The sequence below is a fragment of the Vanessa cardui genome, chromosome 11 (assembly GCF_905220365.1).
Source record: "Vanessa cardui chromosome 11, ilVanCard2.1, whole genome shotgun sequence".
Lineage (NCBI taxonomy): Eukaryota > Metazoa > Arthropoda > Insecta > Lepidoptera > Nymphalidae > Vanessa > Vanessa cardui.
The window spans coordinates 10,074,765-10,102,719 of NC_061133.1; the positions used below are offsets into that span (position 1 = coordinate 10,074,765).

A 27,955-nucleotide genomic window follows, 5' to 3' on the forward strand; every position below is an offset into this window, starting at 1 on the left:
GTTGGAGCAGCATGGTACCAGCCCGCATTGGAGTAGCATGGGTAAGCAGAGTAAGCAATTTTTCAATACATTTTCTGACTCGCAACGACTCTGTGACTCTTTCTCTTGGGATGTTTCCGAACCTATACGACTTCACGAAAAGAGCGAACTCATTTCTAAAGAACGGCAAAGCACCTGCAAGCCTCCGGGTGTTGCAATGGGTGGAGTTATCCACTTTCCATCAGGTTAGCCTTTAGCTCGTTTGTCAACAAAAGAAAAACCTGTGACAAGTTTTGTTACGATTTCAATTTTAAATTAACAAAATTTACAATGAAATTAAGTCTAAGTAGTATGAAATTGATGATGTATGGAAAAAAAACTGCATCTACGTTTGGCGCCAAAATGATGAAACCTTATTCAATTGAAATAATTAATGTCAAATAGCATATATTAGTTGAAAGAATATGACGGCGCATGGTGCGCCATTTGTTTTTCGTACTGGCTGGAAAAGAGTACGTTAAAGAGTTCTTTAACCTGAAGAGTGTCAATGGAAGTCGAACGGCGCTCTAGTGAAGCGTCGCGGCGAGGGTAGTGAGGCAGCCATCTTGAATGAAGTTAAATTCAAGATTTCCTGCACACCACGTATGCGACGAAATTTCCAACAGCCTGTATTTTTGCTAATTTCCAACAGCCTGTATTTTTAAATAGATTCTGTGTTTATATATGTTTGTGATATTTTAACATAAAGATATTTATAACTACTGTGAAATTATCTGTGATTGATTTGCTTAATTAAAACTTTACTCAATTTTTGAACAATACTTTGAATATACGTGTATTAAATATACGCCAACTTATAATTAATTATACTGATATTGGCAGGCAAATGTCTATAAATAAAATTGTGGTTTGTTGATTACAATTCACTTTAGTTTTGTTTATGTTTGTCATTTTTTTCATTATAAAGCCGTAGCACCACTCTCTAATCAGCCAGTAACTTTTTCCGCTCCCTAAAATTAATTGTCTCTTAAATTACAATCAAAAATTATCTTTAAGTATCTGCACATCTACGGCCAGAGCTCTTCAAAATTTTATGTTCAGCTATCGTCCCATAATCATTGGTACAAATGTCGGCTTACACTATTAATATATAAGAAGATATAGATATATCGTTATCATTTTATTGAATTTGAAAAAACTATGACAACAAAACTGAAATCTATGATTCATATTGTTCCAATATTGTAAACTTTATCAGTATTTAAGTTCCTCTTACGGAAGTCAATAATAACGCCATTTAATGAAGTAATTCTTATTTTTATTATATGATATGTACTATATGTATATTACAGGATTTTCCCTCGTCACTACTTCAAATATTATTGGTAAATTGATTAGATATGAAATAGAAATAATCATTTGTCAGTCGTCTAAACATTAGCAACACACCATTTTAAATAGGAATGTCATGTTTGTACTGTATTATTTGATTTGTATAAAGTTTCTTAAAATTTATGTCTATGAGTTATTACGTCATAGCGATAACATTTTTTTAAGAAATACTAACCTTTTTAAAAATCTACTGCGTATTCATATTTCTATTGTAAAGAGTCTGTCAATAATAATTATACTAAATAGTACGTGTAATTATAAATAGAGTTATAATTATAATAGGTTACATAAGTCGATAGATTTTTTTATATGATTCATATAACATTGACCCATATAATATAAACTTATATCCGAACATACATGAAAAAAAACAGTAAATACTTCGTGTCATTATTCTAGGAATATCACATACATTTCCTATTGAACCAATATCTGTCTTACTGTTATCCATTATCTGATCGAGGAAAAAAATGTAATCATAATCAGACGTCACATTACGTGCAATGTCAATAAAATTGCATTACTCACATTCGACCAATCACCGGACGCCCACAGACACAATACCACATGTTATGTCATTATTTGGAATATTTTTAAGCTTGACAACCTTTATATTTCGACATAAAACGAAACTGTCAAAAATATTTACGGATTTTTTGGCGTTTCTTAAAACAATAAAGTCAATATTTTGCGCAATATGCTCAACGTATCTATATTACTCGTTCAATGATTTTGAAATGTTAAATAGTACCAGTTTGGAAAAAGTAAGTTTATTACAATACTCTGCATTGATCTGTGATGAAGAATATTTTTGGTTAGACTTATATGTTAGATTAGTTTTTGTTAGACTTTTTTGATTCCTTTAAAACCTGTTCGTTCAGAGCAACGATCTTTATAATTCGCAAAAAACAATAAGTAATCTAAAAACTTTTGGTCAATTATTTGGTCATTATTTTTACGTATATAATATTTACCTTTCGTGACATTTGCCTTATGTACATTGCACAACTAAAATCCATGAAATAAAATTAAATTTATTTAGAAATAAGTAAATATAAATAAGACTTGATCTTCAGAAGTACCTACGTCATAAAATAAAAAAATGAGTATAATAATTAATATGAGACGTTCATTATTTTTATTATTTCCATCGAACAGTTACGTAAGCAATCTGAAGATAGTATTAAACACGGGTTTTCCATTAAACATTTTTATTACGCAGGTAAATAGCTGTTCAAATGTCACAATTGCATCTATCACATGTAATGGTTCAGGGTAAGTATTTAACAATCTCTAGATTATCCTGATTTATGATTTTATTTCATATTTATTTCTATCATCGAATACTGTAACGATATTAACATTGATAGGTGACAATCGTTTGGAATCATGCTATATAAAATAACATAAGGAAAGACATAAGAAGATGTTATAATTGTGACTAGGGTTGCCTATCAGAAAAAAATATGCCGGTCTAGACCAAAATTCTCTTCATTTTTTTTACCGAAACTAGCGAAAATCCGCTGTAATATTTTTATCATTCTGGGTGACATTGCTTGCGCGTACGGCCGCTGCACTTTCATAAAGTGTCACGCTAAATTATACTTTGATTTTTGTCTAACCTTGAAAAAGACAATTAGCGTCTCGTCGAAACGGGATAGCCTCACGCGGACGCTTTGCAACCCTGCTTGTGACGGTTGATCTTATTACTCTTGCTCACTCAGCTAATTATTTCGTTTTTCAAAAAGTGGTGCCAATACTCAAGCAGATCCTATTAATACTGTCGGCAGGCTTTCTAAGATAAATGTCATATAGATCGCTCTTAAATAGAAGTCGACCACACAAATTATTAGATACATAAATGTCATGTTAGAGATTGAAAATAAACCTTTAAAGATTTTAGTATCAAAATAATCTTACAGTCATATTTATTAATCATTATGTAATTTTTGAGACCCAATCAAATCAGATCGATCGATGCATTTATTGGTATTTATTTTAAGATATTTAATTTCGAATTACAAGTACCACGTCATTTCCTTATTGATAAATAAAAAGACATAATTAGTTAAAAGGTTTAGTACCTATATCATTTCATATGATTATATATTTTAAAATAACTGTTTGAAAAATAAATGCGGTTACACACAAACGCTATGACCTGATTTTGTTTTGATTTATATTCTCTAATTATAATTAATTACACAATAGCTGTCCTAAATCAAGCATGCACATACTTATCATGATAAAAAGAATATTAGAAGCTTAAAAACCATAATATTGTTTTGTGTACTTGTGAAAATAGATCTATCAATATTTCAACAGACACATGAAGTATTCTTACGATTATCTTTAAATCTCAATGAGATGAGTTGCATACAAATTGAGCATCAACTGTATAAAATCAGGTTCAGAAAGTATTTAATAATATTTATCCTCAATTTACGTCACTATTTTATCAATCTCAAGAATAATGTGGAAGAGATTTTAATTATAATTTTCTTCGAGTGCATTGAATATTATACGTACTCTTGTTGTAAGTAGATAAGATAAAAGTAAAAACGTCAGAGTGAAGTCCCTATTGCGTGTCACTTAAAACTTTATAACTTACCGTCTCGACAGCTTAAAAACCGAAATTCATTACTTGCTTTCCAAAACTCTTTCTCGTAAATGAAATGAGTAATTGTTAAAAAATTTAAGTCAATCGGAGCAATAGTTTCGGAGATCTCGTGATGAGTCAGGTGTATTTCGCTTGTTTTGTATTTCGCGAATCTAGTGTAGATTCAATCTTTAAATGAAATTAATTCTACAAACTTATAGTATATAGCGATAGAACTATAAATTCTGGTTAATTTGTATCTGTCTGGGAAAGTCTTGAAAGTCGTTTTATGTGACAAAAGCTCATCAACGAAAGTTATCATGTCATCACTTCATGTCGGGTTTCTGAAAGCTGTAACAGAAACAAAATCTTTTATTTTTTAAGATTTATTGCCTATTAATTTTGCTGACATAACTTTAATATTGTGATGCGATTGCTATGAAAAGAAAGATATGTTACGTGACCATCTGATGTAGTGAGACTACATAGTAATGAAAATATTATTGACGTTTTTTTTTTTACATTTAATATTTTACAAGCCAAACTTGAATCACTGTCAATATTTTCTGTTGCAATTACTTTAAATGCAGTTAACTTCTATTGTTAAGTAAACCCGTCCGGTAAGGCTGTCTATAGCCTTACATGGCCTCTAGGCCAACAGTTACTGTCAATTAAAAAAAAAAGTTAAGTGAAAATAATAATAAAATAAAGTATTATGGAAGGTCTTCTACGACTCTCCCACTCACTCAATGACGGTGTAGAGGCTAGTATGGCCAACAACTATAATCGATTCGAAGAAAAAAGTTAAGTAAAGTTCACCAACATCTAGTAAACCATTCCAGTATGACAGCATTTATTACATGTATAAATAACAACCGATTATATTTATCGGTATATCAAAGCGTCCGCTATCTTAAACTAACCAAATTCGTGTGTGACATCATACATATAATACTATGCTGAATTCGTTTATAATACCTCAGGTTTCGAACATTTTTAAGAACCCCTTAAATTGCATGTATCTGTATTTAATAAATTTAGATATTCCAGCGCTTCGTCTGCTGTAAAAAAAAGGTTTAAGGGGAATAAAAGAACTATATTCTCTGAGCGATATTACATCTCCATCAAGCCGAAACTCTATAAGAGCAGTTCTCTAACAGATCTAACACCGCATGTAAGCGATTTTTGTGAGTGCCAGTTGTTAGTACTGTGTATAATACTATTGCTATAATACATTTCTAATTTTTATTTTAATAACTTCAGCACTCGACTTTCTCCAAAGAGCACAAGACTTTTATTCGAATGAAAGGAACTTGAACTATCGTATTTTCGACTCATCGGGAGATACGATTGAAAAATATTGGTCAGCAAAGTGTTTACTGAAAAATACATATATGTCGTGCAATTATCAAGGGAAGTGAGTAGAATTCTATCAAAAATATAAATAATTTTATTGAAAACTTGCGACCCGCCCCGGCTTCGCACGGGTACAATGCTGATACTAAATATACTACAGAATTTGTTTATTTACGACATCACATTACAAACTTCTATAATTATCAGTGTTTCTTTACTATATTATCCATGTATTATACACAAAAACCTTCCTCTCGAATCACTCTATCTATTAAAAAAACCGCATCAAAATCCGTTACGTTGTTTTAAAAATTTAAGCATACAAAGGGACATAGGGACAGAGAAAGCGACTTTGTTTTATAATGTGTAGTGTAATAGGTAGACAGTGTATGGGGCATAATTCTTGATAGTCATAGACATTGGTATGTAATAAATATTAACTATTCCCTACATCACCAATATGCCACAAGCCTTGGATATCAAGATATTAGACGTATCATCAAGGGACACCTTAGGGCTATCCTATCCTTCGTCACACTGACTCACTTATCCTTCAAACCGAAACACAGTAATAGCATTGCTGCTTAACGGTAATATATATAAATGCTTTGTAATCTATTTATTTATTTATTTCACACACAAGTTTTTTTTACATTATTTAATGTCAGCCCTGAATTCCAAACTAGCTTTCGCTGTGCTTTGGAAGTCAGTTCCTTCCCAGATGTTAGGTTACAAATTGTTTCTTATTATAAAAGTAAATGAAAAATATATAAAAAAAAGTAAGAACAATAATAAAAATCAAAAACACAAAAGAAATTATTTACCAATACACTACTTAGTGAATTAAAAATCAGTCATATATATTTTTTAATTACCTGTTGTTACTAACAGTATGTTTATTTTCTTTTAGTAAAAAAACGAAGAAGAAGTTCAACATGCCAACAGACAACTACGCATCGAAATTTGCAAATGAATACATTCATAAATACATTAATGACGCTAATATTTCTTCAGGTCCGGACACATCGAGGTACATTAATATATAACACTAGCTGAGCCCTCAACTTCGTGCTAGCTTGAGTTAAACAATAAAGTTATTGTTATAGCTTAAGTTACATCATACATCAGCCTTCTGTCAGTAAGTCCCTTCACAATTGGTCCAGCCGCTCCAGAAATTACTCGGAACGAACATACAGACAAACAGACATATTATACATGGCCAATATTAAAATATGATATTTTGATTTATGTACCGTGTATGAAAGAGCTGAGATGGCCCAGTGATTGGTTGGTCTTAACCGATGATTGCGGGTTCGAACCCAGGCAAGCACTACTATATATATGTGCTTAATTTGTGTTTATTTTTCATCTCGTGCTCGGCGGTGAAGGAAAGCATCGTGAGAAAACCTGCATGTGTCTAATTTTATCGAAATTCTACCACATGTGCATTCCACCAACCCGCATTGGAACAGCGTGGTGGAATATGTTCCAAACCCTCTCATTAATGGAAGAGGAGGCCTTATCCCAGCAGTGGGAAATTTACAGGCTGTTACTTTACTTTTACCGTGTATATGTATGTATACATACAAATACCAAAAAAACGGTTATCTTCCTCCACTTTTATTAAATGTATATATTGGGTTAAAATAAGGTTAACTGTATATCACAATTATTTATAAATACGAGTGACGTATGAAGTTCGGTAAGTTACTAAAATTCTCCTTATAATATACATATATAAATACTCTTGTTTCCATATCAGCACGGATGAATTTAATGCTCAAACAAATTTGGCTTCATTTCCCTTTAAACCAACTCCCAGTGGTAACTTGAAAGTGCAATCGAACCAGGTAAATTCTATCAATCTCTATAACATATAATACTAAAAGAAATATTATCATTCCACGATCAAAGGAATCATTCGTTCCTTCGTGTTGTTCACTCAATGAGATAATACTCTTTTGTATTTAAACCATCAACGTATTATTCTTTGGGATTTGAACACCTAGCAAAATTCCTTGGTATTGATTTGATTATTGATTTTTAAAAAGTTCGGACTGAGACATTTGCATTACTAATATGTATTGTATGTTGATGTCTGCCTAAACGATTTCGGTTAGAGCGACTTTTCTCAAAAGTCAACGTCCAGGACAATTACAATGAGACAGCAAATTTCGACACTATTAAATTAAATATAGTTAGTAAAGCCAAAACGTTGGTCTATTTTTGTTCAATGCCGAAGCTGATTAATCGACATTACTTAGTAGTGTAGTTTCTGTGAAATAATAAATTTAATAATATATTTATATACAGATTTCATGAAGAGCTGAGATGGCCCAGTGGTTAGAACGCGTGCACCTTAACCGATGATTGCGGGTTCAAACCCAGGCAAGCACCACTATATATATGTGCTTAATTGTGTTTATAATTCATCTCATGCTCGGCGATGAAGGAAAACATCATGAGGAAACCTGCATGTGTCTAATTTCATCGAAATTCTGCCACATGTGCATTCCACCAACCCGCATTGGAACAGCGTGGTGGAAGCCGTTCCAAACCCTCTCCTTAATGGAAGAGAGGCCTTATCTCAGCAGTGGGAAATTTACAGGCTGTTACTTTACTTTACTTTACTTTATACATGATTCATGTATATGAATCTCGTAGGTAGTATTTCAGTCATCCACAGTCGGAGTACTTTTAGCTGATCCCACACAAGCTAAAGTTAAAGTTAAATTCGAAGGACAAGCTGCCGGAGAACCGGATGACATACGTAATTTCGTAAGTAATTACTTATTATAACAATTATAATATATTTATAAGAATTGTGACTTATGTTTATTTCACAATTATCTAGGAGACTAGTAACGATTCAGAACCATCACTTCATTACGGTATTCGAGAAGTAAAAACGAATACACAAAACAAAAATACAGTGGAAAATAATACAAAAGTAAAACCTCATATAATACAAGAAGATACAGGAAAATATTTGAGCAGTCTCGGGTATACGACAACGGAACCAATAGACTGGATGCGGATACAGCTTCCTAAGAAGCAAGATATCTTTCAAGAGTTTTATAAGCGAATACATAATTTTATGTAAGTTATACAATTATGTAAAATATTGATATGTCTTAGCTTACGTCATGTTAAAACCCGGAACATTGCATTGAAGAAGCCTCACCTGCCATTAAGCTGACGTTTGCGTTTATAAATCAAATGCTAATTGTCCCGTATACAATGTATGTATTTTCCCATTAATGTTAGACATATGTTCAAATAAAAAACGTTCTAGCCAGTGTAATATAACAGGCCAGTGCCATGGATCAAGGTCTCGTTCTCTTTACAAATGAAAATGCTACATAAATATAAATTAAGCAAGTTAAAACTTAGTACTTGCAAAGATTTGGTATAAATATCTCTTCTCTAAAACCAAATCTAAAGTAAAATATACAGGACGAATTTACAATTAATGCGTGGAATGCTTTTTAGAAATACAGATACGATCGTTCATATTGGTGACGAAGAGTTTCATTGTCATCGAATTGTGCTCCAGATTTATTCCTCCTATTTTAATATGAATGTTCAACGTGAATTCGACCTGTCCTCTGTAAGTAAATTTTACAACTTGTTATTAAAATAATAAATTCAAAAATTAAAAACATTATTTTTAAATTCTCAAACGAAACCATATTTAGGCCAGTATTACTCCGGAAACGTTTCACATAATATATGAATGGATGTTATTTAGCGGAACGGAAAGCAATAAAATACTGAAACGAGATAACGTTTTGGATTTATTTTGTGCCGCCCAATACTTGGAAATTAAAGGTAAATTTGTTAGACTATCGTGTAAATATTATAAATACTAGTAAATATTATAATTATAAAGACCGGAGTCAAATTTATGGTTTAGCGGTGATAACGCTCTGTACGGGTCTGTTTGTTGGTCGTTGTTCTGACGTCAAACCACACTACTTTGTACTGTTTTTTTTTATGTAAACAGTACCAAGTTTTGTTATTTAAATAGTAAACGCTAGAATTGAGAAATAGGACTACTTTCGATATTAGGTCACCTATGGTGGCCCATTTGCTAATATTTTCTAAACAACATCAGGGATATGTTCATTACTAAACAAAAAGCATATATATGTGGTAGCAAAAAAATGCATTCATTTCACTTCAATAAAAATAATGCTAAACGTGGAAAGTCAATTTCTTGTTACCAATACGATACCTAAGAAAGTTAAAATTTTTGCCTTGAAAATTTTAACTTTCTTATTTTAAGAATAGTTATTTATATTTCCAGTAGATAACCAAATTTGCAAATGACTGATGATTAGTGGTCACCTACACCATTAGTGGTCACAACAGCAATAAGTATTGCTGTTTTGCTGAACAATATAAGTGGGTCTATCCAGGCTTACTAAGTGGTAGGACTTTGTGGAAACAGTTCCATAAAGTAGAAGTGAAAAAAGACTGGAGTAACACTTTGATAAATTGAAAATTTAAGCAAAGAAATATTTGTGCTGCCTAAAAAAATATTGTAAGAATTGTTGTACGTCTTTAAAACAAATTCGTCGTTAATCGGTGATACCACATTTAAATCATATTCCTAAGACAGATTTGGAAGATCAATGTTGGTCGTTTATTATGAATGAAGATCTTTTTAATGAGGATACGGCCTTCGCGTTGTACAGGGAAGCCAGATGTAAAAATGTCACACCCGTTAAGGAATTAATGGTAAGAACATTTATGAAATTTACTGTGATCTCCTGAGCGATTTCAGTCATCTCATGAGAAGTTAGTTTAATACTCAGAACATATATAGCCAAAAGTTTGTGCACAATACAATGATATTCTACAGAACAGATATGTTGTATCCATACTAAACAACGGTAAAGTGTGCCGCGCCGGGGACCGTTTATTTTACATTTCGTTACAAGTAAAAAGGATAACTTGATAAAAACAATAAGTAAAAGTGATAACTAGATGTTTTAATTACGCAAAACGTATTACTACGTAAAACGACTAAAGGCAAACGTCCCAATTAGGACGTTTTCTAGTCTTCACTTTTTACGTATTAATGACATATTTGTTTACTAGAACATCATTGGCACAATATAAGTGCATTCTTATTATCCAATGGGACATATCCTCCACGATCGAAAATAATTGAAACGTAAGACCCAACGTGCTTGTCAAAGTACGAGATTGTACACACTTCCACCTGATTAAACCTAGCCATATTTTTTGGTCTTGGCTTGAGAAGTTTGAAATAAGGACCTCGGAATCTGCAGCCAATAGACCAACGAAACAGATATTAACTATATATTACATATGTGATGTGATCTAACGAAATGATAAATCATTTCAATATTATAAGTCCAGTATATTGCATTCCATCCATCCATATAGCCGTAATATAAACAATATATTTACAATAAGATCTAAAAATTGATTATTACTTTATTTTTCCTATTCTGTAAGAAAAAATAATAATTGTCAAACTCGATTTTAAATTTAGGTGCCAAGAATAATGAGGTTCTTTTTACCGTTGGTAGCATCTAACGATTTTCTTCAACTAGAGCCTGAGGAAATAATAACTTTTCTCAAATCTAATTACATTTGTGTAACAAGGTGAGTGGTTTTTTTGTTTTATCATTTCATTATTATTACTATTAATTTATATCTTTTGATAAATTTCGATTTGAAATGAGATGTTTTAGATTACGGTGTAGTCACAGGCGTGGCTTGCTACCGTTAGACATTGTATTTAGCGATAAATGTTGTGTATCGAAATTAGATACCGAATTAATGTATGTAATTGTAGTTTCATACATTAAAGGCGTAGAAGATAGACCTTCTTGCTATCCAGTCCATATTTTTAGAAGATTAATGGAAAATCTTTTAACATTCTAAAACAATATTTCATAAGATTTTGAGGTTACGCTGTAACGAGTATATTTTATTGCTTTATATAATATAATTAATGATAACATATCCTGGAGTCCAATAGTTTATAAGATTTACTCGAGCGTGGCAGTTTAATATTATTAATTCCAGCCATTTATGTCAGGTTATCAGAATATCGATTATAATAATCGATTAGCCAAAAGGGTCAATGACATTCATATTCAAAAAAACTCCAATGTGTATCTATAAACTTTTATCCAATGTAACAAACATCAATTCTGTATTATTCGGTTTTATATTATTTTACAAGAGAACTTAGTATTTGTAATAATGAATAATGGTATTATTAACTGGAAGCTATAATTAAACATTATATTCATGTAAATCGTGTATAATGTATTACTCTATGATTATCGTTTTATTTTTCCAATTATGTAAGCAAAATATAAATCACGAGTCCGTTAAAGGTCTTATAAAAATACTAGTTTTCGAGTTTGCCTTCACAAAGCATCAAACGCATATCCATTTGTTTTATTGTTATTTTTAGCGAAATAGAAGTTTTAATGGCTGGAGTTCGTTGGTTAAAAGCGAATTGGTCGAAACGGTGTCCCTTCGTGGTGGACGTGATGAGATGTGTTCGGTTCGGCCTCATATCACCCTGGCAACTGGTTGATATCAAGAGAAACCCCGAGAACAACGAAATCCTTGAAATCGTAAACACGCCTGAAGTACAGCAGATGGTGGATGACGGCCTCGCGTAAGTTAAACTAACACAATTACAAACACTACATTGTATGTAGTCGATAATAAACAATCCGTGCCAATAAATAAATCTATTTAAGAATCGCAGTGCACTGTTTGCAGTGTTTGTGAAAAATTCAAAAATATAATTTAGATTTCAATATAGAGCCGATATTGACCAGCGTTTAAATAAATAAAAATTTTGACAAAAATAAAAACCGACTTCAAACAAAAAACTATTTTAAAACAAATAAATATGAACTAATAATTAATAATTGCGTATTGAACATATTTTTTAGAGTCCTCTTAAGTAAAATGAAATGAAAAATATTAGACTACTTAAAAGTCGATCTACGATTATATAATATAGTTATAGTTATTCCTATATTTGGAGCCGCTATTTCATAGATAGTGTAATTCGAGAGGAATTTTTGTGTATATAATACATGAACAATATAGTAAAGAAACACTGATAATTTTAGATGTTTGCACTATGATGAAGTAAATAAACAAATTCTGTAGTATATTTAGTATCAGTATTGCACCCGTGCGAAGCCGGGGCGGGTCTCTAGTTTATTATAATATTCGACTATGACAATTATATGAACACAAGCACGTTACGGAAGCTGACTCAAATATCCAAATAACATATAAATAAAAGATTCTTATAGTATAAATTCTAAAGTTTTTTAGAGAACCTTTGAACTTCCCAGTCCGACTCTGGTCATACAAAGGCCGAATGCATGTCAAACCCAGGTCGCCTAGATGATTAAGTCCACCAATTTTTTTCTGCTTAATTTGTAGTTAAAATGTATCTCCTAATCTGAAACGTAATTTTGAAAACGTATACATATTTAAAGAAAATTAACAGTATGTATCCATGAGTGAAGAGGTCAGAAGCTAATTCCACACTGCTTCGATGCCGATTGATAGATTGTTAGACCTGTGGCGAAAAATCATTCGACACGTACAGGTTTCCTCGCGATCTAACAATACTACTCGAATATTCGTATAAAGTAATCTTAAAGGAATGCATGTTTAAAACAACACCATTAGTGTGTAAATAAGTGTATAATTTCCAACATACTTGCTTGATACTTTAGATAACCGACCCACTTCGTTTTCTTAGAAATATACATACAGTTTATATATGTATTTCACTCGTTTATATAGTAATAAGTATTACTTATATTAACGCCATTTTGATAACAAATAATAATAATCAGTACCTCAACTTGTTATATGAAAAAACACGAAATTTTGTAAGAAAATGAAAGGTAAATATAAATTAAAAGCAGGTGGAATTGCGAAGTACGTTTAATTTCATTGTTATACATTTAAAAAAAATACTTCATTTATTAATAAAGCTATAGTCTATTCGAACCACAAGAGGATAATAGCAAAATGAAACTATTGGCGCGATATCATGTATGATATTCATCATGGATTTTGGAAATAATGACGTATTGAACTTCGAAGAAGCTGTTATCAGAACTTTGGAAGTAAAACTAAACTGGATATACGTAGTTAATTGGAATAGTTTTCTATCGTCAATAGGGACATATTAATCAAGAATTGTTAGTAGCACACAATATAGCTATTAGTAATAGTAAATCGTATGGGATTTGTAAAGCTCTGGTTTGTGTATTCCTTCTTCGATTTGGAATAGGAATCCTTTACAGATTTTTTTACGTGCTACTGAAATCGTCTCACGGAATCAATTGTTGTAAATATAATCAAATCTTGTACATAACTTACCTTGCTAGATATTACCCTTTCATTAATAGGTATTGGTACCGCCACATAGTATTATTTTGTGGTGCTGTATTTTAATTTAGAAGTATATATGAGGCTGTGAAATTAAAGATGAAATATAACATCCCATGGCTGTTACCAATACCTTTTGATTTGGCGTTTATAATATTTGATTGTTATAAGCCTAAGTTTTCATTACACGTGGATATTCGCTAACGCCTTTGTCTATTCTTAATCAATATTCCTTACAATTATATTATCTTTAGGAGTGTTTATCACTTAGTAGCGGTGGGATATTTCTCGGTAGACGATCACTTTTCATTCGATAAATAAGTTATTTTTTAGGTCATCTTTCTTTATCGCAGAGTCAACGTCATAATATCTTAACAATTAAATAAGTATATATTTAATTATGTTTAATAAAAATCTATCGTCACGACTATACGTCCTTATATTATAAATGCGAAAGTGAGTTTGTTTGTAACACTTTCACATCTTAACTACTCAACTGATCATCATTAATTTTTGCATATATGTTATCAAGAAAAGAATAAAGAGTACTAAAGTAAAAAGTCTACTGCCTATGGATTAAATAGCATAAGGAACGAATTAAATTAGTTATTAATTTTGAGTGGGTATCATTAGTACATCCTTTGCTCTCCGATTAAAGGGCAACCTTTGTTAGTATGAATGTTACCATACTATATAGTATCTAAAACCCTTAGATATTTTTTGCTGATTGGTGAAAATGATGATGAGAACTTCTTCGACTACGAGGTCAATTATGATCAATCACACTAACCTATTGCGAAGGACTTATTATAGTGTATAATTGTGATTTAAACATAGACTCCCTCTACATTCGCTGACTCCGGTTAGTTGGCAATCCGAATCAATCAGAGTGAACCTTACTACTAACTATAACTCAAAAACAAATACATTTTATTCCACTTATAAAGATAGTCAATTGACTTAAAAAGCGTTCTCAAAAGTACGATGATGTATAAGACGAACAGTGGATTTGTAATACAGTCAAGCAATGCCGCGGACATGCACTATATTAAATAACATGTTTACACATTGTTGTGTTTTGATAAGTTATATCGGTTATTATACTCGATGCACGCAAGGAAAATATAATTTAATTAATTAATACCACATGGATAAAGCTCTTATTAATATAATGAGAAACATGATTTATTACAAATAATCAAATAAATCAAATCATATTTATAGCTAGTAGTGGCCTACGGCTTTGCTCGTGTTTTGGAGTGTTGGTTGCCATGTGTTAGGCAAAAAAGTAGCCTGTTTCTGTGACTTCAAGTTTGCGTCATACCAAATTTCATCAAAATGGGTTCAGTGGTTTGGTCGTGAAAGAGCGACAGAGTTTCTTTCACGTTTATAATATTAATAAAGATTCAAAAGCGGAATTGTTATGACGACGTAAACAATGCATTATAAATACGTATAGTACGACACAACTTAGATGAAGCATCGGAAAATGCAATGAAACCGATTACTGCCGATTCACATAACCAATAGAAACAGCTTCCTATAGCGCAATTCGACGCTATTGTTCGCTATAGATTCTCGCGTCAGCTCAACCATGTCGACGTGTCAAATCGACGAAAATATTAGGTCATATGATAATACAAGTTATTACGTTTGTGTAAAGATCATATTTACGTAAGAAATAAATATTGATAATTTGTGATAGCGTTCTTAATTCGGATGTGATCGGTTTTACGAATTTTGACGACGCTACATTTATGTTGTGTCGTACTGTATTTATACAATTAGAGAACAATCAGTAAGTATTTTGTGTTTTTATAAATTCTGGAGCTTCGACTGCAGATTTTCCTAAGAAGAAGACGTGTTAAATTCAACCAAAGCTTAGTCATTTTAAGCTTTTCCAATGTATTCGCTTTTGTTGCTTCTATATAATTTCGCGTTAATTAGGAATTAGAATTAAATTTTTAACTGAAATATTCGGCCTTAAGATAGATACCTCACATCATTTTTTTTATTGCACAACACGGTTCCTACATAAAAGTCTAGTAATTCATTCAACAATTCATTATTATTATTAAGGTTTTTTTTTAAATAAAGTTAAGACGTAGGTATTAATTGACAAAAATAAAAATGCATTTAGATTAACAGAAACAAAACAACTGAAACATGTAATTTTAATTTAATTGTGAATGATCAAAGGCTGGACATTATCAGATAAGTAATAAGTGCATTTTTATCGTTTTAACAGGTACGTTATAATAAAGTATTGGTACGGCAATAACTCAAAGAATTATTATCATTGGATCGACGTATTGGACCTTACGGAGCCAGCCGAGAGGAACTGGATCGGCGAAGAGAAGGTTATTATGAATCATAATGTCGAAAAAAAAAAAACAAATTAATTTTACTTTATCCATATTATGTGTGAATTCTACTGAACAGTGTTACTGTTTTAACAATAGATTCATTTCATTTCTCATATTGAAAATTTTTATTTAAACCATTTATTTTATTTTTTTGGTACAAACATACATTGCATAGATTATACACAAGAAAATAATTATATTTAAAGAACACAGTGTAGGTAGCAAGGAGTTCATCTCAGTATAAACTGTGCTAATGCACAGCACTGATTTTTTATTTCTATTTCTATTTAATTTATCTTTTCTATTATTTGTCTAATTTATCTTTTGAATTATATTTTCTATATAATTTAAACATATCTGATTTCTATTTATATATATTGAGCTAAAGTTACGAATAATTTAGAAGGACTGCTTTCAACATCAATATCGATCGGTTTTAGAATTTATTCCGTGTCAAATTATTAAACTATATGTGACTGACATTTTCTTTATATATTAATTATTTTACCGTGAACAGTAAGTCGCATTTAAATTGTTAGTCATTTTCCCCTTTTTTAACTGGGGATTCAATGCTTTTAAATATCGAAAGTGTGGCAACACCGCATGGACAATTTAATTACAAATGGCTTTACGATATGCATTTATAAACATTTGATATAAAGCATTTAAAAATATTGTAGATAAGCATACTAGCGGTATGAGTTTTAACCCTAATCGAATCCGGTATGTCGTCTGTGATTTCAATGAACAAGACATGACGTCATATCAACATTATCTTCTTCAAATGTTTACATTTGTGTAATTCAACGTAAAAACATATTATTTACCTTTTTATAACTAAAAGAGAACAAATATTTTATTTTATGCAACATTATTGTGTACCATACGACTCATCAATGACACAGTATTATGATGCCAAGAAAAGAATACCGTTATTATACTAATAAATATAAATTCACGCAGAACCACATAACTTACAAGGACTTTCTCAAATATCTCGACCAGTTCTTGGTACCGAAGGAGCAGATGTACCAACAGATGGCGATGATGCAACCGCCCAGACGTCACGACGATGTTCCCGGTAAATAAATAATTACGTATATATTTGAGTAAATTGTGATCAAAAGGTCAATGTCCTTAGAATTATATTATTATTTCGCTTGAAAAACCAAGTTATTTAGGTACATGCTGTGAGTCGTGTACCTCAAACATTTTGTTTATATGGAATAAGTATTTCAATATTAAGTTAAGTAAATGTATGTTTTCATTGTTCTTTTGCATTAATAAAACTTTTAGCACTTAGATATAAAAGAATAATGATGATAATTATGAAATTAAAAAAAAACTGACTATTACGAATACGTTTTTGTATTCAAAAATATAATAATTATTATCAAAACAAAATTGCTTTAAATATTTTTTTTAAATACATATCAATATATACCTTTATTATAATAATAGCAATTTATTTAATAACGCCAATTTCTAAATGTATATTAACAGGCAATTTGCGTGGAATGGATTCCGATAAAATGGACATAAGGAGGGCAAAAATCGACTTTCCCGCCGCTTTGAGAGGATTGACGAACGATAAATTCCCAACCATGTGTGACTTTTTTGAGAATAAAAGGAAGGTGCGATCTACAACTATACACATAGTATAAAACAAAGTCTTGCTTTCTCTGTCCCTCCTTTCCTTTATCCCTTTGTATGCTTAAATCTTTAAAAAAACGAAACGGATTTTGATGCTGTTTTTTTTAATAGATAGAGTGATTCGAGAGGAAGGTTTTTATATACAATACATGGACAATATAGTAAAGAAACACTGATAATTTTAGAAGTTTGTAATATGATGTCCTAAATAATCAAATTCTGTAGTATATTTATAGTATTAGAATTGCACCCGTGCGAAGCCGGGCGGGTAGCTAGTTATTTATAGAAATATATCATAGCCCGTATAGAACTTCGAACTACACATTTACAGTTTTTTACATTAACAATAATGTTTTATCCGTGTCAGAACGTATCAAGCATTTTATTAATCAATTATTTCAATATTAGTGAATCTGTAGTGATATATGGTAATATACAAAAGGGACGTAACATCATATGATAGCGTTCTATCCATGGTGGTGGTCACATTAGTGACGGCGAATCTTATCTTCCTTTTAAACGCTTTTTTTTATGGTATAGATTGGCATACGAGCATATGGGCCACCTGATCGTAAGTGGTCATCATCACCCATAGACAATGACGCTGTGAGAAATATTAACTACTCTTTATATCGTCAATGTGCCACCAACCTTGGGAACTAAGATGTTATGTCCCTTGTACCTGTAGTTACACTGGCTCACTCACCCTTTAAACCGGAACACAACAATACTGAGTACTGTTGAGTACTGTTTGGCGGTAGAATAACTGATGAGTGGGTGCTACCCACACGGGCTTGCACAAAGCCCAAGTAAAACTTTGAATAGATAGATAGATACATGTTAAAATATGTCATTATATAGGCTACGGAAGATGGTCAATATCACTCACCGAGTCGATCTCCCCCGCCGATGGAAAATGAGATGCGAAATGTATTACAAGACTCGACAGTGAGTCCGAACTTGGAAAAAAATAAAAAAAATTTAGAGGTAACATAAAATACATGTCTTATTTTATTTAGTACGTACTTTCATTCCCCTCGATACTTTCCAGCTACTAATATTAGCTCCTACCTATACCTATAGTGAATAAGACTTGATATATATTACACATGCTCTATTGGGGATTACCTTGTTTTCGATATATCTACTAATTCTTTTAAAAGCAATATATTTTTAACAACAACAGCCTGTAAATTCCCACTGCTGTGCTAAAGGCCTCCTCTCCCTTTGAGGAGAAAATTTGGAACATATTCCACTACGCTGTTCCAATGCGGGTTGGTGGAATACATATGTGGCAGAATTTCTATGAAATTTGTCACATGCAGGTTTCCTCACGATGTTTTCCTTCACCGCTGAGCACGAGATGAATTATAAAGACAAATTAAGCGCATGAATCAGCGGTGCTTGCCTGGGTTTGAACCCGCAATCATCGGTTAAGATGCACGCGTTCTTACTACTGGGCCATCTCGACATTTTTAACAATTAATTTTATTTAAGTACGTAATATCACCATGAAAATAAAATTAATAATATGACATTAATAGTTCGCATATAGTTATAAGAACAATATATTAAACGAGCATAAATATATATCATCGAAATTGCTATGTTTATTACAGGAACAGAAAAATCATTTACAATCACCGAAACAAAAGGAGTGCTTTAAAAATATACGACAAATACACATGTGTAGAATTAAAACGGAGCGTGTAATTTTTTTTTTTTTAATTTTATATATTCATAATTAACATGACCTTATTTTATAACGCCTATAGTAAAATTTTGTTAAATTAAATCGTTATGTGTTTTAGATCATAGTCCCATATAAAGTAAAGTAAAGTAAAGTAATGTTACAGCCTGTAAATTTCCCACTGCTGGGCTAATGAGAGGGTTTGAAACATATTCCACCACGCTGTTCCAATACGAGTTAGTGGAATGTGCATCCCATGCATGTGCATGTGGCAGAATTTCAAAGAAATTAGACACATGCAGGTTTCCTCACGTTGTGTTCCTTCACCGCCGAGCACAAGATGAATTATAAACACAAATTAAACACATATATAAAGTGGTACTTGCCTGGGTTTGAACCCGAAATCATCGATTAAGGTGCACGTGTTCTAACCATTGGGCCATCTCGGCTTATAAAGTATAAATTAATAATTATATTCTAAATAGATTACCGATATATCATTTTTTTATGAGTATAATTGTAATCAATTAAGTTTCACATATTAAATTTTAGACGGGCTTTTCATCGACATTATGCGATCCACCTGAAAAGGACTCAGCAGAAGAATTAAATACTGTAAGTGAAACAAGCAGCGACGTTGTGGGAACCAGTACTACGGAGAATGTAAGATATGTGTGAATATAAAAACTTCAAACGATTCAGCGATTGCAGTTTATTTAATATTTTAAACATATTTGCCAGTGAGTAGAACAAACCAATGTGATGGATGTGAGTTTGCTACATATGTATACCCATTGTCCAATCCACATTGGGATATCGTGTTGGAATAAGCTCTAAGATTTCTAGAAAAAATTAGGCTTCTGACCACCAATAATAAATTCCAGTCCACATTGGAGTATCGTGTCGGAATAAGCTCTAAGATTTCTAGAAAAAACTAGGCTTTTGACCACCAATGGTACATACACTGAACTACTTTTCATAGCTATCCAAAATAGATGTATATGAAGGAGTCTCTACTGGTTCCAAAGAATTTATGGTGTACGGGGTGTACCGATTTATAAATAGTCAGGAATCATCTACAAGATATATTTAAAATTAGAATTAAAAATCAGCTGTATTTTTTAAATAAAGTTAGAATAAACGTATTTTAAAATGACAATACCCGCAGAATCAATACGCAAGCAGACAAAACGAGAGGAGGCATAGCGTTGCAGCCAATTACCTAGCTGAAGCGACCGCTGCTTTGACGTCTAGGAGGTAAGATGACTGATGATGATGAATTTCTCGTCAACTTTGAATCGAATCCACAACCTTTTACTAACGAATGTTCATACATCTCCACTTTAATATATGTATAATTAAATATTAAAATTACCAAATCATTATTATTATGAGGTATTTTAAAAGTTCACTATATGTTTATATTTCATATCTTGTTCAGCGAATCAAGCCTCTTTCGGAAACTGCATGATTTGGACGATATTCTTCCATGTGTCAGATCAAAGCAATACTCTATTGAAGTAGATTTTTACAAGCACTTTAGAATTATTAGAACTTTATTTAAGTAAAGCCAAAACCGGTTCGGAATGTAGATTAGAACGAGAGGAACCGCTAAGAAACAACAACTAGAACACCGTAGATTAGGAGAGAGCAGAGTTGCAGTTACTTGTTTTAAAATATTTAAAGGTTATTTAATTATAGAGAAAAGACAAGTCAAGCACATCATCAAGCAACGGCTAATGTTCCTCGTCCGGTAACTCAAGCCGCCACAACGTCGGATAATAAGCTCTTCAGTCCGCCAATTTCTATGTTCAACCATTCAAAAGAATCGCTTGCAAGAATCAATATGTAAATATATTATTTCAATTTTATTTGTCAATCAAACATTAGCTAATAAAATTTTGCACATTCAATTAAAAAAACAAGGAACGTGAATAAAACGAAAACTGTAATAGTTTCTGTATCTTATATTATATAAATACAATTAAAGGATATTCGTAAAGGAGAGAGAACATGCAAAACATGTGTGATATATATTTTTATAGGGCAAAAAGGTCACAAGTTCCCATAGACATTAATGCGCCTTGGATACTAAGATGTTATGTCCTTTGTTTTGTTTTGCAATTAAACAGGCTCAATCTGTCGCCAAAGTTGCTGTTTGGTGTTAAAATATATGATTAGTGGTGGGTGTGATTAGTGTGGGTACTTACACGGAATCCTGCGGAGTTGAAATAAAAGAGCTTGAGACATAAATCGAAATGACTTTGACTTAACTTTATGACATATATGTGCGTCAAATATGGCGTCAGACAATATTGACCATTGAGTCCCATATCTAATCTGTAGCATAGTTTACCTTGAAGGGATTGCCAAGGTTTTTTTTTAAATAAAAAAATGATAAATATTCGATTAAGATTACATTTTATAAAAATAGCATGAAAACTAATAATGCACGATTGAATTGAAAAATATGGTAAAAAATTTCAAATATGTTATCCACCATTGCTGAGAAGATACTCTTAACCGTGTACACTAAGATCCTACAAATAAAAAAACATCTTGTAACAAAATCAATTTATTAAATAGTACTATTTATATCTTCGCATAAAAAATATTGTCTCATTACAGGAATAAGCTATCAACATCAATTCTCGGACCATCAAATAAAAATTATCTCGCGGAAGGTTCACTATTTAACTGCGACAGGGAAACTGTATTGGTTTTCGGCGGCATTGATCCCCATACATCGTATGGTATAGCGAGGAATACGGGCAAAGATATCTTCAGGTATTACACACCTGAATAATCAAATTATGGTATTTATATTAATATCAAGTTACCAAACAAGGAAAGGATGAAGTGGAAATTTCATACAAATTTATTTGAGACTTTTCAATCTGAGCATATCATACTTTCTCAATTTCTCTTCAATCTGACAATTAAATAAGAGCACGCATACTAAATATACAAACCTGTCAAATGTAGTGAAACAACTAAATAAATACTCTTGCTAATGTATAATATAAGTTGTCATCAACTATCAGAGTATTATTGTACTGAAGAGAGTTATACCAAAATCAAAATCAAAATAAACTTTATTCAAGTAGGCTTTTACTAGCACTTTTGAATCTTCATTTAACAATTAAGTGAAGCTACCATTATCCTACCCTGCATAATTTAACTAAATACATTTTTTTTCAATACAATTTTACTCCTTTAGATTTGATCCCGTAACAAACTCTTGGGATTTGGTCGGAGAACTTCCAGAGCCCAGACATCACCATTCAGTGGCCTTCTTGCGTGGAAGGGTATTTCTTGTAGGTAATTATTAAAATTAAAACCACTGCTTTAATTTTTTTAGATAAAGTATTGTAATAATCTTAAAAATCCAGTGATGCTATCTTCTAATCACCTCTTTGTAAATAATATTATAAACAATTTGAGTGCATCACAAAAAAATCCAATCATCTTTAAATAAGATCAAAATAATAACAAATGTATGTTTTCGTATACTATTTCGCTTACTAAAAAAAACTTAAAAGGCAGCTGCAAATTAGCAAGTTGTGACTGATAACATTGTACACATCACAACGTGGGAGATACCATTTGCCCAATCATTCGTTAATTTACCACCAAATATTAATATTAAAACTGTTCCTGCTTGATGGATGAATTAACTAATAATGTACAGCAGCGAAAGAGAAATGAACATATCCTTAATTAGAACTTTATAAGAACTTACAATGCTTGTGTAGATGGAACCACTTACGATATCGAATACCTGCGAGTTAGACTTCTTATTATACACGAAAACTGTTATCTAACTTTGTCCCAGGCGGCGCGGATCCTCGAGAAGATGATTTGCGCGGTAAGTCGGTAGTGGTATCAACGGTTTGGAGTTTTGAGCCAGTGACCCGGTCCTGGTACAGTGAATCAGGACTTGCGATACCTCGTAAGAATTTCGGACTCGTAGTACATCGTATGGCTCTTTATGCGATTGGAGGACAGGATAAAGACGACAGGTAACTAACACTATCATTATTATTTAATTCGGTATAAGACCATTATGGAACATAATATGCATTCAATTTTTTCACAAGTAATTGCCAAATAGTTGATGAATGCTTTCTGTGTGGGAGAAAATCGTCTTTCCTATTGAGTATGATTAGCAAATTACTTTTGCACAATAGTCCATAAAAAACGAAACAAAGTTTATTTCTATACTGTTTCCTCCACACGCGGGCTGAACTCTTACGCATCTGGTACATCCGAGACAGTTTTGTGACGTAGTTTATAAGCTCCAAAAATATCTTCAGAGGTGCAATATGACCATACTGGTCATATTGCACGTCGCTCTAAAGAGTATATCGAAAAAAAATGCCATTTCATATCTAGCTCTTGAAGTAGTCCTTCCGTTCGAAAGTCGTTGGAAGGAAGTCGCTTACCCGTGGTTAAAATTCAATATTTCCTTTAAATATCCATTTGTTTTAACTCAGAACATACAACCTAATCATTTCTATAAGGGTGCTTCGATCAGTGGAACGTTTTGACCCCAAAACTGGATCATGGACTGAAGTGAGGGCAATGGGCACAGCTAGAATGGCAGCTGCAGTAGCCAAGTACCGTGATTACATATGGGTAGCCGGAGGCATGACCGGTAAAAAACGCCATCCTGTTTCTGCCAGCGTTGAATGTTACAATTCCAAGACTAATCAGTTAGTTGCATTATAAAATACTTATTTTATTATATTATACAGGTATTATTAATTATTATTAATGCAAGCAGTATTAGTATTTATTAATGATTATTAATGCCATGTAGGTTTATATTGCTGTTTTAATGAAGGAAATGATAATTTATATTTTTCACTGTAATGTTTGTTATAAATGTTGTTTTTATACATGTAACTCTGACCGTCTGTCTGTCTATGTTTTCACGGTTTTCAAACTTAATGATATTTGGTATGAAACGTGACAGCCAAAATGCAAGGGAGCTGCAAGATCCAACTAGTTTCATATATATTACGTCTGAGCTGTAAAGTTACATTGCATTGCGTTTTAAATCGCCCCAAAACACCGTAAAATCCTTACTGGCATTTTATACTTAAAGGTGGACAGAGATACATTGTTTACGGTTTCCGAGATGTTTCGCCACTTTGTTTTCGATGAATGACAAATTATACATCATTGGTGGAGCCGGCAAGATGTCTAGCAAGGTACAGTGTAAACATAGTTAGTGAATGGATAAAACAATTTTTTTTAGACTTAGAACATCATTCATCGAATTGTTTTATTTTAAATAAAACTATTTATAACAGATGAATCGCGTATATTCGTGGTCACGGGCAGACTACCGTACTACCACGAACACTGCAAAGTGCTCGAAACGTCGGGATGTTTAAAAATAATTAATATACGCGATTCATCCGTTATAAATAGTTTTATTTAAATGTGTAATCATCGCGAAAATTTAAGACAACATTGTTTTATTTTTATTTTGAAATGTTTTATTAAATTGAGACTTTTTAATTTTAAGCACAAGGGATATAATGTTGACTCCGTAATTTGGATTTCAAAGAATTATATTCACTCTACTGCTAATATGTTTACTTGAGTACCTTCCCATCGATGAATTATGCTTACTAAAATTATTCTTACTTTTAGTTTTTTATTGATCAAATGCATTTTTACCTATAGTTTAATTATTGTTCAATTTGAATCGTAAAAATTAATTACACAAGAGTCAATATCGTGCTTTCCTCTATTTTGTTAACTGTTCTAGGATAAAACAGCTAGCAGTGTTGGAGCTATTGATGTCTGGGAATGGAAGGAGCGCCAGTGGAGGCTGGAGACTGAGATGTCCATACCGCGACACGGACACGCCCTGGCTTACCTGGGAACGCAACTTATCATCATCGGTAAGGCTGTGTTATTGTTCCGAGATGTTACTTGTTAAGAATATGTCGACAGTTAAGAAGTCTTCGAGCCCGATCTTCCCACATTTTTTTTACTGGATTAATTTGTGTCACAATTCGCATCAACACCAAAATAGTAAAACTTAGAAAGCCTTAATTGCGTATTTTTTATTATTTTAAATGCGTAAGCTAGGCTGGAATATATGGGCTATCTGATGGTACAGTCACAGTAACAAAACCTTCGTCAGTTTTCTAATTCATTATTTTGTGAAGTCTTAAACTCTTAGCACCTTTTGAATCTAAACATCAAATCATTACTACGCAATATGTCATTCTCGATCGGTAAAGCAGAGATTATCGCTCATACTGAGCACACGAAAATAGATCTTAAGATGACGAACCTTCTCTTACCATGACTGTACATATTGTTTAAGAAAATGATGTCTGCTTAAACGTATTCAACATAATTATTAAAAACATAGTTTATTAACATAAGAATTAATAACATTAAATGCTTAAATATATGCAAATATGAACTAAAACTACTATATCAATCTTGACATTGATTGGAATGGTGGCAAGAATGCTAGCAGCATTTCCCCGTTGAATCACAATTCCGATCCTCTGGCCATTTTTGTACATCTTACTCCTGGTTGACATTTAACCACACTTTTCCTATATAAACTTTTATTTATTCATGTGTCAATAGCTCAATGGTTTATAGTCCCAGCGATGTAAAAGTCGATCTATCGGGCTATTGTCGTACCCTCTCCTAACACAAGTGATGAGCTTAAAATAATACTTTACGGAATTACAAGTATTCTTTGAATGAAAAGATTAATAATACTTAAATGCAACAAAAAAAAATATTGCATTTTGATAAGATCTATACATTTCCATAACATTTGATTTTTATCGGAAAATTTCATGCGAATCCATGAATAATAAAAATATAAATATTGTATTTTTTTGATCGTAATCAATTAAACATGTTACTGGAATTGTTATATAAAATTAAAACAAAATGTTTCTGAATTATTTAAACATCATATTTTGCTAACAACACTTTATAATTTCCAATTATATACCATCTAGTCAGTATGAACATTATTATAAAGTCATAGGCGAACTTTTTCATCAAATTAACGATAGCAAAAAGTGAATCCTATCAAACGGTGTGTTTCATCATGAAATAATGCAATAACATTACGTTTTGTTATTTATGATTTGTATATAACTGAACGTACGTGTTTCGTTTCAAATAAAAAATTGCTTATTCGATCAAGGTTAAAAGAACACTATAATAAAATTTCTCAAAAGAAAACAATCAATGAACTGTTTTTGCATTTTAATAGAAAAACGTCTTTTGAACTCTTTTCGTGGTATATTGTTGAATACTTTTATCATAACTGTTATTAAGTACGGGATATTTACCATGTTTTTTATTTTTATCCGTTGGAGGTCAATATTTCGACATTATCTAGGTACGACATATCCCGTAATTAATAACTGTAGTAATAAAAATAACCTTTTTAATTTAAAATCTTATATACTGTTGTCATTATTTCTTGTGAAATGTGCTATATATAACCTGATCCTAATCGTTGTTTAAAATTTACTCGCACAGAGTTCATCTGACGCCTTTAAAAATAGATAAAAAAAAAATTAGAATAGAGCTCCTCCTTTTTTGATTTCAGTTAAAAATATAAACAGCAAACTACTACTTCTTTCTATATTAATGTACCATAAGTTTTAAATACATAAAAAGTTTTAAATGTGTGGGTTATTTTTAAATCTTACATTATTCCGAATGCATTGGCTTTTAATTTTTTATTTTGTACTTCGATTTTGGCAGGGCGTTTGTAATTGAAGATTGTTTTGTTCAGGCGGTGTAACAACTATCTACATGCGAGCGCTGAGTAATGTTGAATCGTACTGCTGCGAGCGCGGTGCCTGGATACGCGGCGTTGCGACGCTGCCGTCACCTCTGTCCGGACACGGTTCCGTCACTCTCCCGCCTGCTTCACTCATGTGACGTGTATAAAAGGAAATTATAAATATTAAATCGAATAAACCAATTTTTGAATAAAATTCCAAGCGTTCGAAAATTTCCGTCCGTGAATCTAAATTCTTGACAATCTGTAACTACTTTAAATTTTAAAATATGTAGTCAATTTCCGAACGTGAATTCAGTTAAAAAAACTTATTATAAAAATGTAGTAGGAAAATTTGCTTTTCATATTTCTTGGAAACTAGTAAAATTTGTTCGCGGGAAAAGAACGTAGGCTAAGTTTCTTGGATGTATGCCGTTTCCGATGTTTACCGAACTAATAGTATGATTAATGACAAACGTTTTTCCCTATTTTACTGAGTGCTAACGATTTTTTACAACTACAGTTATTACAATTATTTACATAAAATAATATTAGGTGCTATATGTGAGTATACACATAGCTATTGGGAAAAAGGAAAATAATTATAAAAATAATTTATTAAACGGCATTAAGAATATATATTTTTTTATTTATCGTTATTGTAAATGTCAGTGAAATGTATTATAAAATTATCGTGGAATGTGTAA

General features: G+C 31.9%; 1 protein-coding gene across 1 annotated transcript; it reads left to right on the top strand.

Annotated features, from left to right (window-relative positions):
• The first annotated feature begins 2,108 nt into the window (after positions 1 to 2,108).
• On the top strand, positions 2,109 to 27,855 carry LOC124533392. Its single transcript, XM_047108622.1, has 27 exons — positions 2,109 to 2,135; positions 2,594 to 2,646; positions 5,021 to 5,157; positions 5,234 to 5,387; positions 6,237 to 6,356; positions 7,089 to 7,176; positions 7,991 to 8,104; positions 8,181 to 8,425; positions 8,819 to 8,936; positions 9,025 to 9,157; positions 9,951 to 10,069; positions 10,854 to 10,966; positions 11,790 to 11,999; positions 15,999 to 16,110; positions 17,080 to 17,197; positions 17,620 to 17,750; positions 18,631 to 18,741; positions 20,012 to 20,122; positions 20,628 to 20,716; positions 21,161 to 21,307; positions 22,088 to 22,246; positions 22,680 to 22,780; positions 23,295 to 23,481; positions 23,983 to 24,174; positions 24,570 to 24,675; positions 25,242 to 25,377; positions 27,261 to 27,855. The coding sequence occupies exons 1-27, from the start codon at positions 2,109 to 2,111 to the stop codon at positions 27,407 to 27,409; spliced, it is 3,480 nt and encodes a 1,159-aa protein (XP_046964578.1). The 3' UTR covers positions 27,410 to 27,855.
• Positions 27,856 to 27,955: the final 100 nt, after the last annotated feature.